This window comes from Prionailurus bengalensis, chromosome E1 (genome assembly GCF_016509475.1).
Source record: "Prionailurus bengalensis isolate Pbe53 chromosome E1, Fcat_Pben_1.1_paternal_pri, whole genome shotgun sequence".
NCBI classification, from domain to species: domain Eukaryota; kingdom Metazoa; phylum Chordata; class Mammalia; order Carnivora; family Felidae; genus Prionailurus; species Prionailurus bengalensis.
Genome location: NC_057347.1, coordinates 59,523,031 through 59,535,910, shown reverse-complemented (window position 1 = coordinate 59,535,910; position 12,880 = coordinate 59,523,031). Strand labels below are relative to the sequence as shown.

At 54.8% G+C, this 12,880-nt stretch overlaps 1 protein-coding gene across 4 annotated transcripts in view; it reads left to right on the top strand.

Annotated features, from left to right (window-relative positions):
- SLC38A10 (solute carrier family 38 member 10) overlaps positions 1-12,880 on the top strand; it is a 45,849-nt gene that overhangs the window by 21,599 nt on the left and 11,370 nt on the right. For all 4 annotated transcript variants that reach the window (XM_043585350.1, XM_043585352.1, XM_043585351.1 and 1 more), the window contains exons 10-11: positions 252-358; positions 12,044-12,200. In XM_043585350.1, the coding sequence (XP_043441285.1) occupies positions 252-358; positions 12,044-12,200 (264 nt within the window). The remainder of the gene's footprint in view (positions 1-251; positions 359-12,043; positions 12,201-12,880) is intronic.

The window sequence follows — 12,880 nt, the reverse complement described above, 5'->3', positions numbered from 1 at the left end:
TGGCCTCTTGGCCTCTGGTTCTCCTGGGGCCGCCGGCCCCACGCCGTGCCCCCCTGTAGCCTCGGACGGCGTCCCCTTCACTGTGGCTGTGGGCACGGGAGGGGTGCCTCCGCTCCCACTCGTGTTCTGGAGGCGTGCGTGGAGGGGCCTCGTGGCAAGGGGCTTGCTCCCCTGGGCCTGCCGAGAGCTTTCATTCGGTCCCTCGCCGGAGCCGCTGGCCCTCACCCCTCCCTGTTGCTTCCTGTTCCCAGTGGAGACGATCCTGGGCCTCACGGGCGCCACGATGGGAAGCCTCATCTGCTTCATTTGTCCGGCTCTGATCCATAAGAAAATCCACAAGAACGCCCTTTCCTCCCAGGTGAGTGTGGCTCGGCCCCACGGGCTGGGTCTGGGCTCGGGGTGGGGGTGGGGGGTCGTGCTGTCCCACGAGGGCTTCTCAGGAGGCGAGGTCCTTGGTCCGGATGGTGCAGGAGGCACAGGGTCAGGCCACACCACTGCCATGCGGACATGGGGAGGTTCCCGGGGGCCAGGTGTGTGTGTCGCACCAGCTTCCTCAGCCGAGCGCCGAATACTGGAGTGTTTTTGTGCGACCGTGTGTCTGGACGGTGAGTGGTGCTTCCGTGAGTGCGTGTGCGCTGCACGCTTCGCACCCCTCCCCCAGCTCCCCCCTTCCCCCCCCTCCCGCCGCGGCGCCCCCACTGTCTCCCTGGACCGCGTGATGGGGTGCCCTCTGCCGCGTGGAGACAACTGTGATGACTGTGTGTGTGCCCGAGTGCTGGGATAGACTTGCCTCTTGCCAACCTGGTAGGGGCTTGCTGAGTTCTTCCCCCCCGGTGTGGTTTGGTGACTGTTTCAGGAGTACCGTGTACTATGCATACAGCAGAGCACCTAATTCTCTGTGCACAGCCTGACCCCTTGCTAAGTGAACCCAGCCACAGAGCCACCGTGGCAGGTTTAGAACATTCCAGCACTGGAAGGCTCCCTGGGGTGCCTCACAGTCTTTCCCCTCCAAAGGTTACTGCTCGTCTGTCTTCTGATCTCTTGGAAAAACTTCGCCTGTCTTCGAGTTGGGGTAAATGGAGTCTAACAATGCGTGTTTGTGTACGTCTGGCCTCCTTACCCAAGCGTCACATCTGCGGCCAGCTGTGTCGCCGCGGGGTTGGGCAGCTTGCCTCTTCTTGCTGCATGACATCGCGTGGTTCCCCCAGGGCAGACGGTGGGGCCCTCCACGAGACTCTTCTGTGATGTGCGTGCAGCACGTCGGTGATTCACTGAGGCAGGGGTAGCGGGTCCCGGGCTTACGTCCCCCCAGCTTCGGCAGCTTTTGCCAAACTTCTGCCGGTTTTCCAAAAGTGGTCTTCTGGCCCCACATTAGAATTCCAGTTGCTTCTGCATCTGCTGGCCTGGTCACAGATGCTAGTCCTTCCGAGGGCTGTGCGGTGGCACCTCGTGCGGGTTTTAATTCGCAGTTCCCATGGGGCGTCTGCGTGGCTCAGTCAGTTGAGCGACCACCTTTGGCTCAGGTCACGATCTCACGGTTTGTGAGTTCGAGCCCCGCGTCGGGCTCTGTGCTGACGGCTCGGAGCCTGGAGCCTGGAGCCTGCTTCGGATTCTGTGCCTCCCTCTCTTTCTGCCCCAACCCAGTCGCATTCTGTCTCTCTCTCTCTCTCAAAAATAAGTAAACATCAAAAAAATTAAAAAACAAATTTGCAGTTCCCAGATGACTAGTGGTGTTGAGCCCCCTCACACGGGCATGTCCGCCGTGGGAGCCTCTGTGACTGCCTTTCACGTCTTGTCCCGTTTCAGCTAGTGGGTTGTTGGTCTGTCTTTTTATAAAGTCTTTTTTTTTTTTAATTTTAAAAATTTAATTTAGTTTATTTACTTTAGAGAGAAAAAGAAAGAGTGGCACAAGGGACATAGGGGGAGAGAGAGAGAGAATCCCATGAAGGGCAGAGAGAGAGGGAGAGAGTGCAGAGCCGGAAGCAGGGCTCGAGCTCACGAACCGTGAGATCACGACCTGAGCCGAGGTCGGATGCTTAACCGACTGAGCCACCCAGGCGTGCTGTCTTTCTCTTAATGATTTTGTGGAAGTTCTTAGAAGATTCCGGATCTAAATCTTTTTTCAGAAATACCTACTGCCGATGTTTTCGCTCTTGGCGACCTTTCCACTTCCTTCGTGATACCTTTTGACCAACAGCTGTTCTTCATTTTAGTGTACTTCGGTTTGTCACCCTTCTTTTGCTGGGTGCTTTTTATGTGCTGTTTTAGAAACGTTTGCCCACTGCAGGGTCCTACGGATAGCCTCCCGGGTTAGACTCTGGAAGCTTTTATCATTCACATTCAGATGCACACTCTGTCTGGAACGGATGGGGAGGTAGGGTGAGGGCTTCTAGCTGATTGCAGCCTCTGTTTCCTCATTTTCGTTCTATCTTCTTTGCCCACGGTTTCTCTTTAGATTTCCAGACCTTTGGGGTTCCCGGTAACCTTTTGTACTACTGTTTTCAAGCACGATCCCCTTGTGGTTGGAGAACATACGCTGAAGAACTTGAATTTCAGCGCTTTGGCATTTCTGAGGCTTGTTTTGTGTCCCAGCACGTGGTCTTCTCCAGTGGATGCTCAGGGCCTGTGGGTGGTTAGACCGTTTACTAACTGCGATTTTCAGATCTTACGTGGTCTTGCTCGTTTTTTGACCTCGTGTATCAGTTTGGGGAAATATAGGACAAGTCAGGCTGTAATTGTAGGTTTGTTTATTTCTCCTTTTAGGTGTGTCAGTCTTTGCTCTTTATCTTGAAGCTATGTTATTAGGAGCATATCGTTTTAGGCTGGTTGTTTCTTGTTAAAACTAACCCTTTTTGGGGCGCCTGGGTGGCTCAGTCAGTTGAGCAACCTGCTTCAGCTCAGGTCATGATCTTGAGGTTCATGAGTTCGAGCCCCGCGTCGGGCTCTCTGCTGTCAGTGCAGAGCCCGCTTGGGATCCTCCGTCCCCCCTCTGTCTCTGCCCCTCCCCTGTTTGTGCTCTTAAAAATAAATAAACACTTAACATTTTTTTTTTTTTTTAACCCAACTAACCCTTTTTCCTGTGAAACGTCTCTTTTTATCTTTGGGACTGCTTCTGTCCTTAAAGTTGGTCTTGTCTGATATAGCGTGACTAACTTGACTTTGCTTTGGATTAATATTTACACAGTATACTTTTCTATCCTTTTTTGATCTCTCTATACTTTTTATATTTGTGGTATGTCTTAGATAACAGCATGTAGTTGGCTTTTGTAGTGTTTTGTTTTTATCCAGTTTGTTAATAAGAGTATTTAAGATTAAAAAAAAAAAGGGTAAGATTTTTTTTTTTTTTAACATTTATTTATCTTTGAGAGACAGAGAGAGACAGAGTATGAGCAGGGGAGGGGCAGAGAGGAAGGGAGACACAGAATCCGAAGCAGGCGCCAGGCTCCGAGCTGTCAGCACAGAGCCTGAGGCAGGGCTCGAACCTACAAACCATGAGGTCATGACCTGAGCCGAAGTCGGATGCTTAACTGACTGAACTCAGGCACCCCAAGATTTTTTTATAGGGAATATAATTACTGATTGGGGGGGGATTAAAACTTCCATCTTACTCTTTGTTTTTTATTTGTCCTATCTGTTCTTTTTTTGTTTGTTTCTTTCTTGCTGACTTTTGGATAAGTCAGGCATTTTAAGTATTCATCTTTTTTTTTTTTTAAATTTTTTAACGTTTATTTTTTGAGAGAGAGATGGAGTATGAGTAGGGGAGGGGCAGAGAGAGAGAGGGAAACACAGAATCCAGAGCAGGCTCCAGGCTCTGAGCTGTCAGCACAGAGCCCGACGCAGGGCCGAACCCCTGAACCACGAGATCATGACCTGAGCCAAAATCGGACAATTAACTGACTGAGCCACCCAGGCGTCCCTTAAGTATTCACCTTTTTATTTTTCTCTTAGCTGGAGTTGCACGTTTCTGTTCTAATGGTTATACAAGGCAGTTTAATATGGATCGTAGAGTTGGCTATAAATTATTTTTACCATTTCCCGGATAAGACAAGTATCCCATGATATTTTGCCTCTGTTTATCTTCCTTTAGCCTTTGGTGCTGTTGTTTTTGTGTATTTTAGTTTTAAAACTTCTATTTTTATGTGTATTTTAATTACATATATATTTTAAATAATCACAAGATACCGTTACTGTTTTAAGTTGTCAGTGTTGTTTATATTGATCCTTTGCAGCCTCTTGGTTTTCTGTCACTTGGTCCTGTCTTCTGGTGTGCTTGGTAGTTTCTGTTTGAGAACTGGTAGAGATTCTGAAAGATGCTGCCTTCCAGCAGACAGAGGATGGGCAGGAGGCCTGTATTCAGTTGAGGTGAGTCTGTTTGTGGTTTGCCTCACTCCTAGGGCACAGCCCTTCCAGGGTCTCAGTTCAGTGCCATCGCCCTCACACTGCTAAATTCTCTGCTTAGCTTTGATTTTCTTGGCAGGTGCTCCTTGCGCCTCTCTGCGTAGCTGGTAGCTGTCATGTGCCTTGGGGAGAACTGCACACGGGGTGTGGGTGCCCTTCTCCAAGGATGGTGGCGCTTGAGTTCTGGATGCTGGAGCGCCCACACCCCTAGCCCCTGGTGCCCGCCTTGCATGTTGTGCCAGCTCCAGGCTGCTGCTCTCTTGCCTGGTGCTCAGTGCCACGGGTCGGGAGGAGCCGGGGCCTCTGTGCTGGCCTCCATCCTCACGGGCAGTCTCAGTGGCCCAGGTTGTCTGCCGCTATCTTCAACTCGGTGATTTTAGTGAGTTCTGGGAATTAACTAGCCCATGACTGCCAGATTGCACACGTTTTTTCCTTCATCAAGTCCCAGAGTTTTAGTCCCTCAGACTCTTATAAGGGAAAAAAGTCATTGTTAGAAAGGCCCACCTCTCAGTATGATTTTTAAAAATTCTTTTCCTCGGTTCTAGTACTGTCATGACTTCTTTTTTTTCCCCTTTGAATCTTTGATCACCTGTGTCTTATTTTGGGGTAAGAAGCAAAGCCGACTCATTAGCTGTCGCTCTGTCCCCGACGTGCCATGTTACTGCTCCCACGTATGTAGATGCTTGCGTGTGCATGGGCCTCACGTGGGACTTGCATTCAAAGGTACCGCTGCTGGGGGTGCCTGCGTGGCTCAGTCAGTTAAGCCTCCCACTTCGGCTCAGGTCATGATCTCATGGTCTGTGAGTTCGAGCCCCACGTCGGGCTCTGTGCTGACAGCTCAGAGCCTGGAGCCTGCTTCGGATTCTGTGTCTCCTTCTCTTTCTGCCCTTCCGCCTCTCATGTGCGCGCGCACTCTCTCTCTCTATCTCTCAAAAATAAATAAACATTAAAAAATTTTAAAAAACAAAAAAAAAGTACCTCTGGCCTGCCCTGTCGTGCAGCCGTCCACGCTGCTTGCTGCCATGGCCCGTGGTAGCGCAGGGGCCCCTGCACTGTGACGCATCGTTCTGGAGACTTTTTTTATTTATTATTATTATTTTTTTAATTTTTTTTTCAACGTTTATTTATTTTTGGGACAGAGAGAGACAGAGCATGAACAGGGGAGGGACAGAGAGAGAGGGAGACACAGAATCGGAAACAGGCTCCAGGCTCTGAGCTGTCAGCACAGAGCCCGACGCGGGGCTTGAACTCACGGACCGCGAGATCGTGACCTGAGCCGAAGTCGGCCGCTTAACCGACTAAGCCACCCAGGCGCCCCAAATGTTTTAATTTTGAGAGAGAGAGAGAGAGAGAGAGAGAGAAGAAGGGGCAGAGAGAAAGGGAGACACAGAATCTGAAGCAGGCTCCAGGCTCTGAGCTGTTAGCACAGAGCCCAACGCAGGGCTTGAACTCATGAACAGAACCGCGAGATCGTGACCTGAGCCGAAGTCGGACGCTTAACTGACTGCGCCACCCAGGTGCCCCTGGAGACTTTTTTTAAAATTTGGATCCAACTATTTTTTTTAAGGCGTATTTATTTTTAGTAATCCTACACCCAGTGTGGGGCTTGAACTCAACCACCCTGAGATCAAGAGTCACATGCCCACCCCCCTGGCCTCCTGACTGAGCCAGCTAGGCACCCTGCCCTGGAAACGTTTTAATTCTGATCTCTTGTCCTCACTCTTATTTATGACATTTCTGGATGTGCTCGCCTGTGCGTTTTCCATATGAATGTTCGAATTAGCCGATCTGACTCTTAACAAAACTAAATCCAGCTTTTTGGTTTTTGGTCGAGTTGGAATTCACTGAAACTGTAGGTTAATTTGGAAAGTGCCATCTTTCCGCTCTAGCTGATCTGCAGTGTGTAGGGAGCAGCCTTCCTGGGTGTCCTAGGGTGTGGTGTCCTGTCCGCCTCTCCCAGGCTGTCCCGTGCGTCTGCGCCACCGGGATCTCCTTTTTTGCAAAAGCTCTTCTCCCTGCTTGTGTGTAGGGGCCTGTCTCCTTCACATGTCAGCTCTTTACCCACCGTGCAGGGTCTCTGATAATCTCACCTCCTCCTTTCCAGGGGTTACGACTTCTCTTTCCTCCTGTGCGTGTCCTGCCGCTCTGGCCATGGTGCTGGCAGTGGGAGGGGCTGGCAGTGGGAGGAGTGGCAGTGGGAGCGGCCTCCTCACTCAGCTGGGACAGCTCCTGGTCTTTAACCCATGAGCCTGGTGCTGGCTGTGACTTCATGCATGGAGAATTCCATACATTCACACACCTCTGCACATACACCTACATAAACACACACGGAATCGTGGCAGAGAAGCCCCTCTCTGTGCCTGCTTTACTGTGTTTTTTAAATTTTTTTAACATCTACATATTTAGTTATTTTTGAGAGAGAAAGAGAGCAAGTAGGGGAGGGGCACAGAGAGAGGGAGACAGAATCCCAAGCAGGCTCCAGGCTCTGGGCTGTCAGCACAGAGTCTGATGTGCTGCTTGAACCCACGAACTGTGAGATCATGATAAATTTTTTTTTTTAAATTTTTTTTTTCAACGTTTTTATTTATTTTTGGGACAGAGAGAGACAGAGCATGAACGGGGGAGGGGCAGAGAGAGGGAGACACAGAATCGGAAACAGGCTCCAGGCTCCGAGCCATCAGCCCAGAGCCTGACGCGGGGCTCGAACTCACGGACCGTGAGATCGTGACCTGGCTGAAGTCGGACACTTAACCGACTGCGCCACCCAGGCGCCCCGATAAATTTTTTTTTAATGTTTATTTATTTTTGAGAGAGAGAGCGAGCCAGCAAGTAGGGGAGGGTATGGTTTTTTAAATCTAGAGAGCACACTGAATTGTATTAACCATTTGTGGAGAAGGTGGTTAAGTTTCTCCCTCTGACTTAGTGCCCTGGTGAGTTGTATCACAAGTCAGTTCTGGAGTGGACCATCTGACCGTGGCCTACCTTTCACCTGCTGCTGCCTTTTGTTTGCGTTTTATTTCTGAACATGTAGCTTTCACATGTTGAGGAAAACATCTCCCAAGGGACACACTTGGAAATGTGGCTGGAGGTCGGTGCGCATAGACCTGGGGCCCTGGGGGCACCTGCTTGGCTCCCGCCTCCTTTCTGTCCCAGGAGCTCCAGGTGCTGCTCCTGTCAAAGGCACAGACTGGGCATCAGGCCCAGGGTCCACTCTCCCCAGCCCACCTGAGTGCTCCTTGACACAACAGTGCTTGTCCCTGGACACCGGCCTGGACAGGAGCTGGACTGGGGGTTCGTGGGTGATGGGTGTGTCGGGGCGGGGCTGCAGAAAGTCCCAAAAGAAGGAGTGTCCTGAGAAACATTCTGGAAGGAGGAGCAAGGACTGTGCAAACACCATGAGCCCTTAGTGAATCGAAAAGGAACATTATCTGCCATAGTGCATTCATTCTTTATCTTGAGAGTCAGAGACTACATTAGACTGTCTCTCCGGTCCTGACCTAGGTGGAGGGTTCTGGAATTGGCGCGCTGCGTCCTGGAAGCCAGCAGGGGGCTCAGGAGCCATGGGAGGGGCCCCCGGAAGAGAGCAGAGGTTCTGCGGGCGCCCAGGGCACGGCCTGTGCAGCTCACCGGTGCAGCCGTTCTCCGGGCGCCCAGCGGGCAAGCAGCTGACCCAGGCAGGGCCGGAAGGTTGGCTCTGTGCTCCTGGAAGGGCATGAGTGAGTCAATGCACACCGAGTCTTGGATTCCAGTGAGTCACCCCACGTTGCCTGCTGACCTCGACCGGAGCCCGACACTGGAGACCCTCCGGCTGGGATCTGTGGGCTGGGGCCGGAGTGCCCATCAGACACTGGCCGTGCTGACCTGGAGACCAGAACCAGGGTGTGTGGCTGCAGGCTGGCCCGAGCCCGTCTCCAGGTGTGTGTTCGTTGTTGAGGTGCACAATTTGAGCCTGTGTGTTGTTCACATAGGCTTCCGTGTGCGAAGCGAAAGGGAACCTTTTCTGTGCCCCTGGGTGCCTTTCTCTCTGAGTCCAGGACCTCAGCAGATCTGGAGGTTACAGGTCACGGCTTGAGGGGTGCTCCGGGACATCATGTCACGTGTGGCCCCCAGGCCAAGCCCCTGGTGTTGCCCAGCCTGGGCCAAGCCCTCAGAATGTCTTTTTTTTTTTTTTTTTTTTTTTTAATTTTTCTCTAATGTTTGTTTATTTTTGAAAGGGAGAGACAGAGTGCAAGTGGGGGAGGGGCAGAGAGAGAGGGAGGCACAGAATCCAAAGCAGGCTCCAGTCTCTGAGCCGTCAGCACAGAGCCGGATGCGGGGCTCGAACTCACAAACAGTGAGATCAGACCTGAGCTGAAGTCAGATGCTTAACCAACTGAGCCACCCAGGCGCCCCAAGCCCTCAGAATGTATTGTGTCTGCCTCCTCCTGGTGGTCCGGCAGGGGGACTGTGAAGTCAGAAGGCTGGCCCACTGGGCACACTTGTGAGCCTTATCCTGTTGGATGCACACAGGGCTAGACCCGGAAGGGGCTGGGCTTGGGGCTTCCGGGCTGAGGCTGAGGCTGAGCTCCAGGGACTGGAACTCCCTACTCCCATCTTAGGCCGTGCACCCCTACACCGCTGCTCCCTGTCTCTCTGCTCCTGGCCCGGATGGCACAGAGCTCGGCTCCTTCCTCCAGGAGCAGGGCCCCTTATCCGGGACTTTAGAGCACCCGCCATCATTCCTGTTTGCACATTCCGTATCCAGCCTCCAAAGGCCCCGGGAGCCCTGGGCCTCGTAGAGTTCCAGGCTGTGCTCGTGGGCCTGTGGTCAGCACGTACTTGTCATGGCTGCCTCGGGGGACTTGGGCGGCACCTGTGCCCTTTCCCAGTGCCCGGCCCACCTGGGGCACCCGGCACCGTCGTGTGGCCGTGTTCCTGCTCCTTCCTTGGCTCCGGCCGACTCTTGCCTCCAACGTTCCTGCTCGCAGATGGCGGTCTGGTCACCATGTGAGCCATCACCCTGTGGACCAAAACTTGCCTGGTGTCCGGTGTGGGTCCCCAGTGTCCTCACTGGCACCCGTGTGCCATTAATCTCGCGGCTTCCCCGAAGCGGGAGCGGCTCTGACTTCCCTGCCCCGGGGCTTCTGTGGGTCTGCGGTGTTTCTCCAGAGGAAAGGTGAGGGTAGAGAGCTGAGACGTGTGGCTCCTCACAGAGCCTCTGGTCGGTCCCGCGGCTGCTCACGCTGGGGACAGCAGTCGGCTGGCGAGTGCCCCGCAGGGCCCGGGGCTGGCGTGCAAACCAGATGTGTCAGGACACGGGCGGGGTCTCGGTGAAGGAGGTGCAGGGACTGCCACTTGGTGGGGAGCGTGGGTGGAGCTTTGGGCCATGTCCTACGAGGGGGGGACTTGGGACGTCCAGGCCGGTGGCCGGGGCAGGCGTCTGCTTGGGACCCAGTGGAGCTGAGCTTGTTCTCTGGAACCTCTTGGTCCCATGCAGGCCCTCCTTTATAAAGCAACCTTAAGTTGTCACCTGTCAGTCTTCTTTGGGAAGCTCGGCTGTCTCCCAGTACTGGTGGAGTTGACGTTTTTTTTTATTTTATTTTATCTTTATTTTTATTTTTATGTTTTTGGTTTTTATCTTTTTCAATAAAAAATTTTTTTTTAAGTTTTTTTAAGTTTTTTTATTTATTCATTTTGAGAGAGACAGAGTGAGCAGGGGAGGGAGGGAGAGAGAGGGAGAGAGAGAATCCCAAGCAGGCTCTGCACCATCAGCGCAGAGCCCGACGTGGGGCTCGAACTCACGAAACCATGAGATCGTGACCTGAGCCGAAACCGAGAGCTGGATGCTCAACTTACTGAGCCACCCAGGCGCCCCCCCAAAAAAATTTTTTTACTGCTTATTTATTTTTGAGAGAGAGAGAGTGCGATTGGGGGAAGGGAAGAGAGACGGAGACCTAGAATCCGAAGCAGGCTCCAGGCTCCGAGCTGTCGGCACAGAGCCCGACGGGAGGCCTGAACTCACGAGCCGAACTGTGAGATCATGACCTGAGCCGAAGTGGGAAACTTAATCGACTGAGCCACCCAGGCGCCCATGTTTTTTATCTTGTGTGGGGTATTTTTCTTTGAAGCCTAGAAAGCAGAGTGTTACAGTAAGTCCTTCAGAGTCACGGGGGAAATGACTTTGGTCATCTCTGGACACCATCTCTGCTCCACGAATCTTACCTTCCCGGAAAGATGTCGTGTGCTAAAGCTGAGCATACTCAAGCAGGGTATGAGCATACTTGGGGGGGGGGGGGCGGGGGGAGGTCACGGTCAGGCCCTCTTGGCCCCAGTCTGCAGATGGCTTCTCCTGCCTCCCAGGTCTTGCACGTACCTCGGATAGCCCCACTGCACCTGACTGTGGCAGGTGGGTGGGGGGTCGCTTCTGGGGGGCTCTGGGAATCCATAGGCCCCCCCCGAGCCACAGCCGACCTCGGAAGCATGGCCTGCACTTGGCCTGTGTGAGCGCCGAACCAGAGGGTGTCTGGAGCGGCGGGGCTAGAGGTGGACCTGTCCTGGAGGCTCTCCCATCGCTCTCGCCCAGCCTTGTGAGTGGGGGCCTTTCCTCCTGGGACTGCCCCTTCTCCGGCTGTGTTGGACCCAGAAAGGCTCACTGGTTATTCTGAACGGATACATTTTAGAGTCGACGGACGTGCCCTTCAGAAAAAGGTATTGAGTTCTGACTCAGAGTGCGTGCAGGTGAGTGGCAGGCTCTCCCTGGCTCCTGGGGCAGGTCGCCCCGCGGGCTCCTCCCCTGCAGACTCTGCAGGACCAGAGTTCCTGCTCCCCGGGGGAGAGCCTGGTGGGCCGGGCACAGGCAGGGCAGAAATAGCAGCATCCACTGCTGTGGCGGCACAAATAACGCAGCGTTGGTCCGACGTGTGCGCGTCTTAAAATAGCTGCAGGAGGAGACGGCCTTATATAATGTGGGGTTTGTCGTACTGAATTACTGAGGGCAGCGTCTGTGATGAGCCGCGGCTCCTTCACGGGAGGGACGGGGTCGGGGACGAGGCCCCCCCGGCGGTCAGCAGCGCCTCCAGCACCGCTCCCTGGGCGGCCCCGATGGCACCCTCCTCTGAAGAGGTCGCAGAGCCGCCGCCTCCATGGCTTTCTCTCCTTCTGTGCCAGCGGCCCTGGGCTCGTCCAGCTCAGTGGGTGACGCTGGAGGCGGACGATCGCACCCGGGCTGTGCAGAGCCAGGCCCCCAGGGGCCTGGGCCCTCTGCAAGGTCGTTGGGTGAAGGGTGGGAGGCGCAGGGGCCCCCTTCAAGTCGGTGATGGGGCCTGACCTCTGCAGCCACAGGTGCACAGGTCCGGCTTGGGGGTCGGCTGTCTGCAGGCCGCCCTCAAGCTGCCCTCACGCGGCCCCCAGCCCGCCCTCCCCCCACCGCCAACATGGCTCAAGCCGGTTTCGCTGACGATTCGGTCACGTTCACCAGTTAGGAGCCACTGTCTCCCAGCGGCCGGCGTGAGTGGCCGGCAGGCTGGCGGGACCATGGTCCGTGTGCCCTGTGCTCCCCAGCCCCTCTTGCTGTGTGCTGTGCCCACTCGCCCCCTCCTCCCCTGCGCAGGGCAGGGCCGCAGGAACTGCCTGACCCCTTTTGCTCTTGGGTCTTTGTCTCGTCCAGGTGGTGCTCTGGGTTGGCCTGGGCATCCTGGTGGTCAGCACACACACTACCCTGTCCGTGAGCGAGGAGGCCCCTGTGGACTTGGCCGAGGAAGCCCCGGCCGGCCGGCTGGAAGAGGCCGAGGGCATCATAAAGGCAGAGGCAGCCCGGCTCCCAGGTAGGCAGCTCCCAGGTGCGCGGCTCCCAGGGGCGCACACGGCCCCGCAGCCTCCTCGGGGCACCCTGGCGGCATCACCTCAGGGTCGTGGTGTGCAGAAGGCGCTTTCCAGTTGTCTCACCTGCCCCTGTCCTGTTGGGGTGATAAGTGGGGCAGGGGGCCTCCAGGGCAGGGTACGGCCTCCTGCTTGCCAGGGGACAGATGGCAGATGGTGGGCAGCAGACAGCAGGGTTGAGATCTCCTTGCCCACCATTCGGTGCGCCCACAGGTAAGCGGATGAGTGGGTGTGACCACATTTGCTTGCTCTGTTGTGAGTTTGTAGGGTTCGAGCCAGGTTTTGCCTGGACAAAGTCAGCAACGCCCTTGGCTTTGTTTGATGTTCTGCATTGCTCTCGGCACTCCCGCCTCCGCCCCGATGTCGATGGGTGATGACCCACGCGGCCTGCTACATCCGCGGGCCGGCCTCGGAAGGCCCGCTGGGCTGTGGCTCTGTCACCCCACCTGTGGCCGTGCCCGTGGGGTGCAGGGTGGTTTCTGAGCATGACTTTCCAGGGTACAGAAGGGGGTCCATTGTGTCCGGAGTCGGTTGGAAGAGAAGAGGTTTCTTTGAGCCTGTGGTCCTTCCAGGCAAAGCTGGGAGGCGTGCAGAGAGGACCTCCTCCGTGCTGGGCCCTCACCCC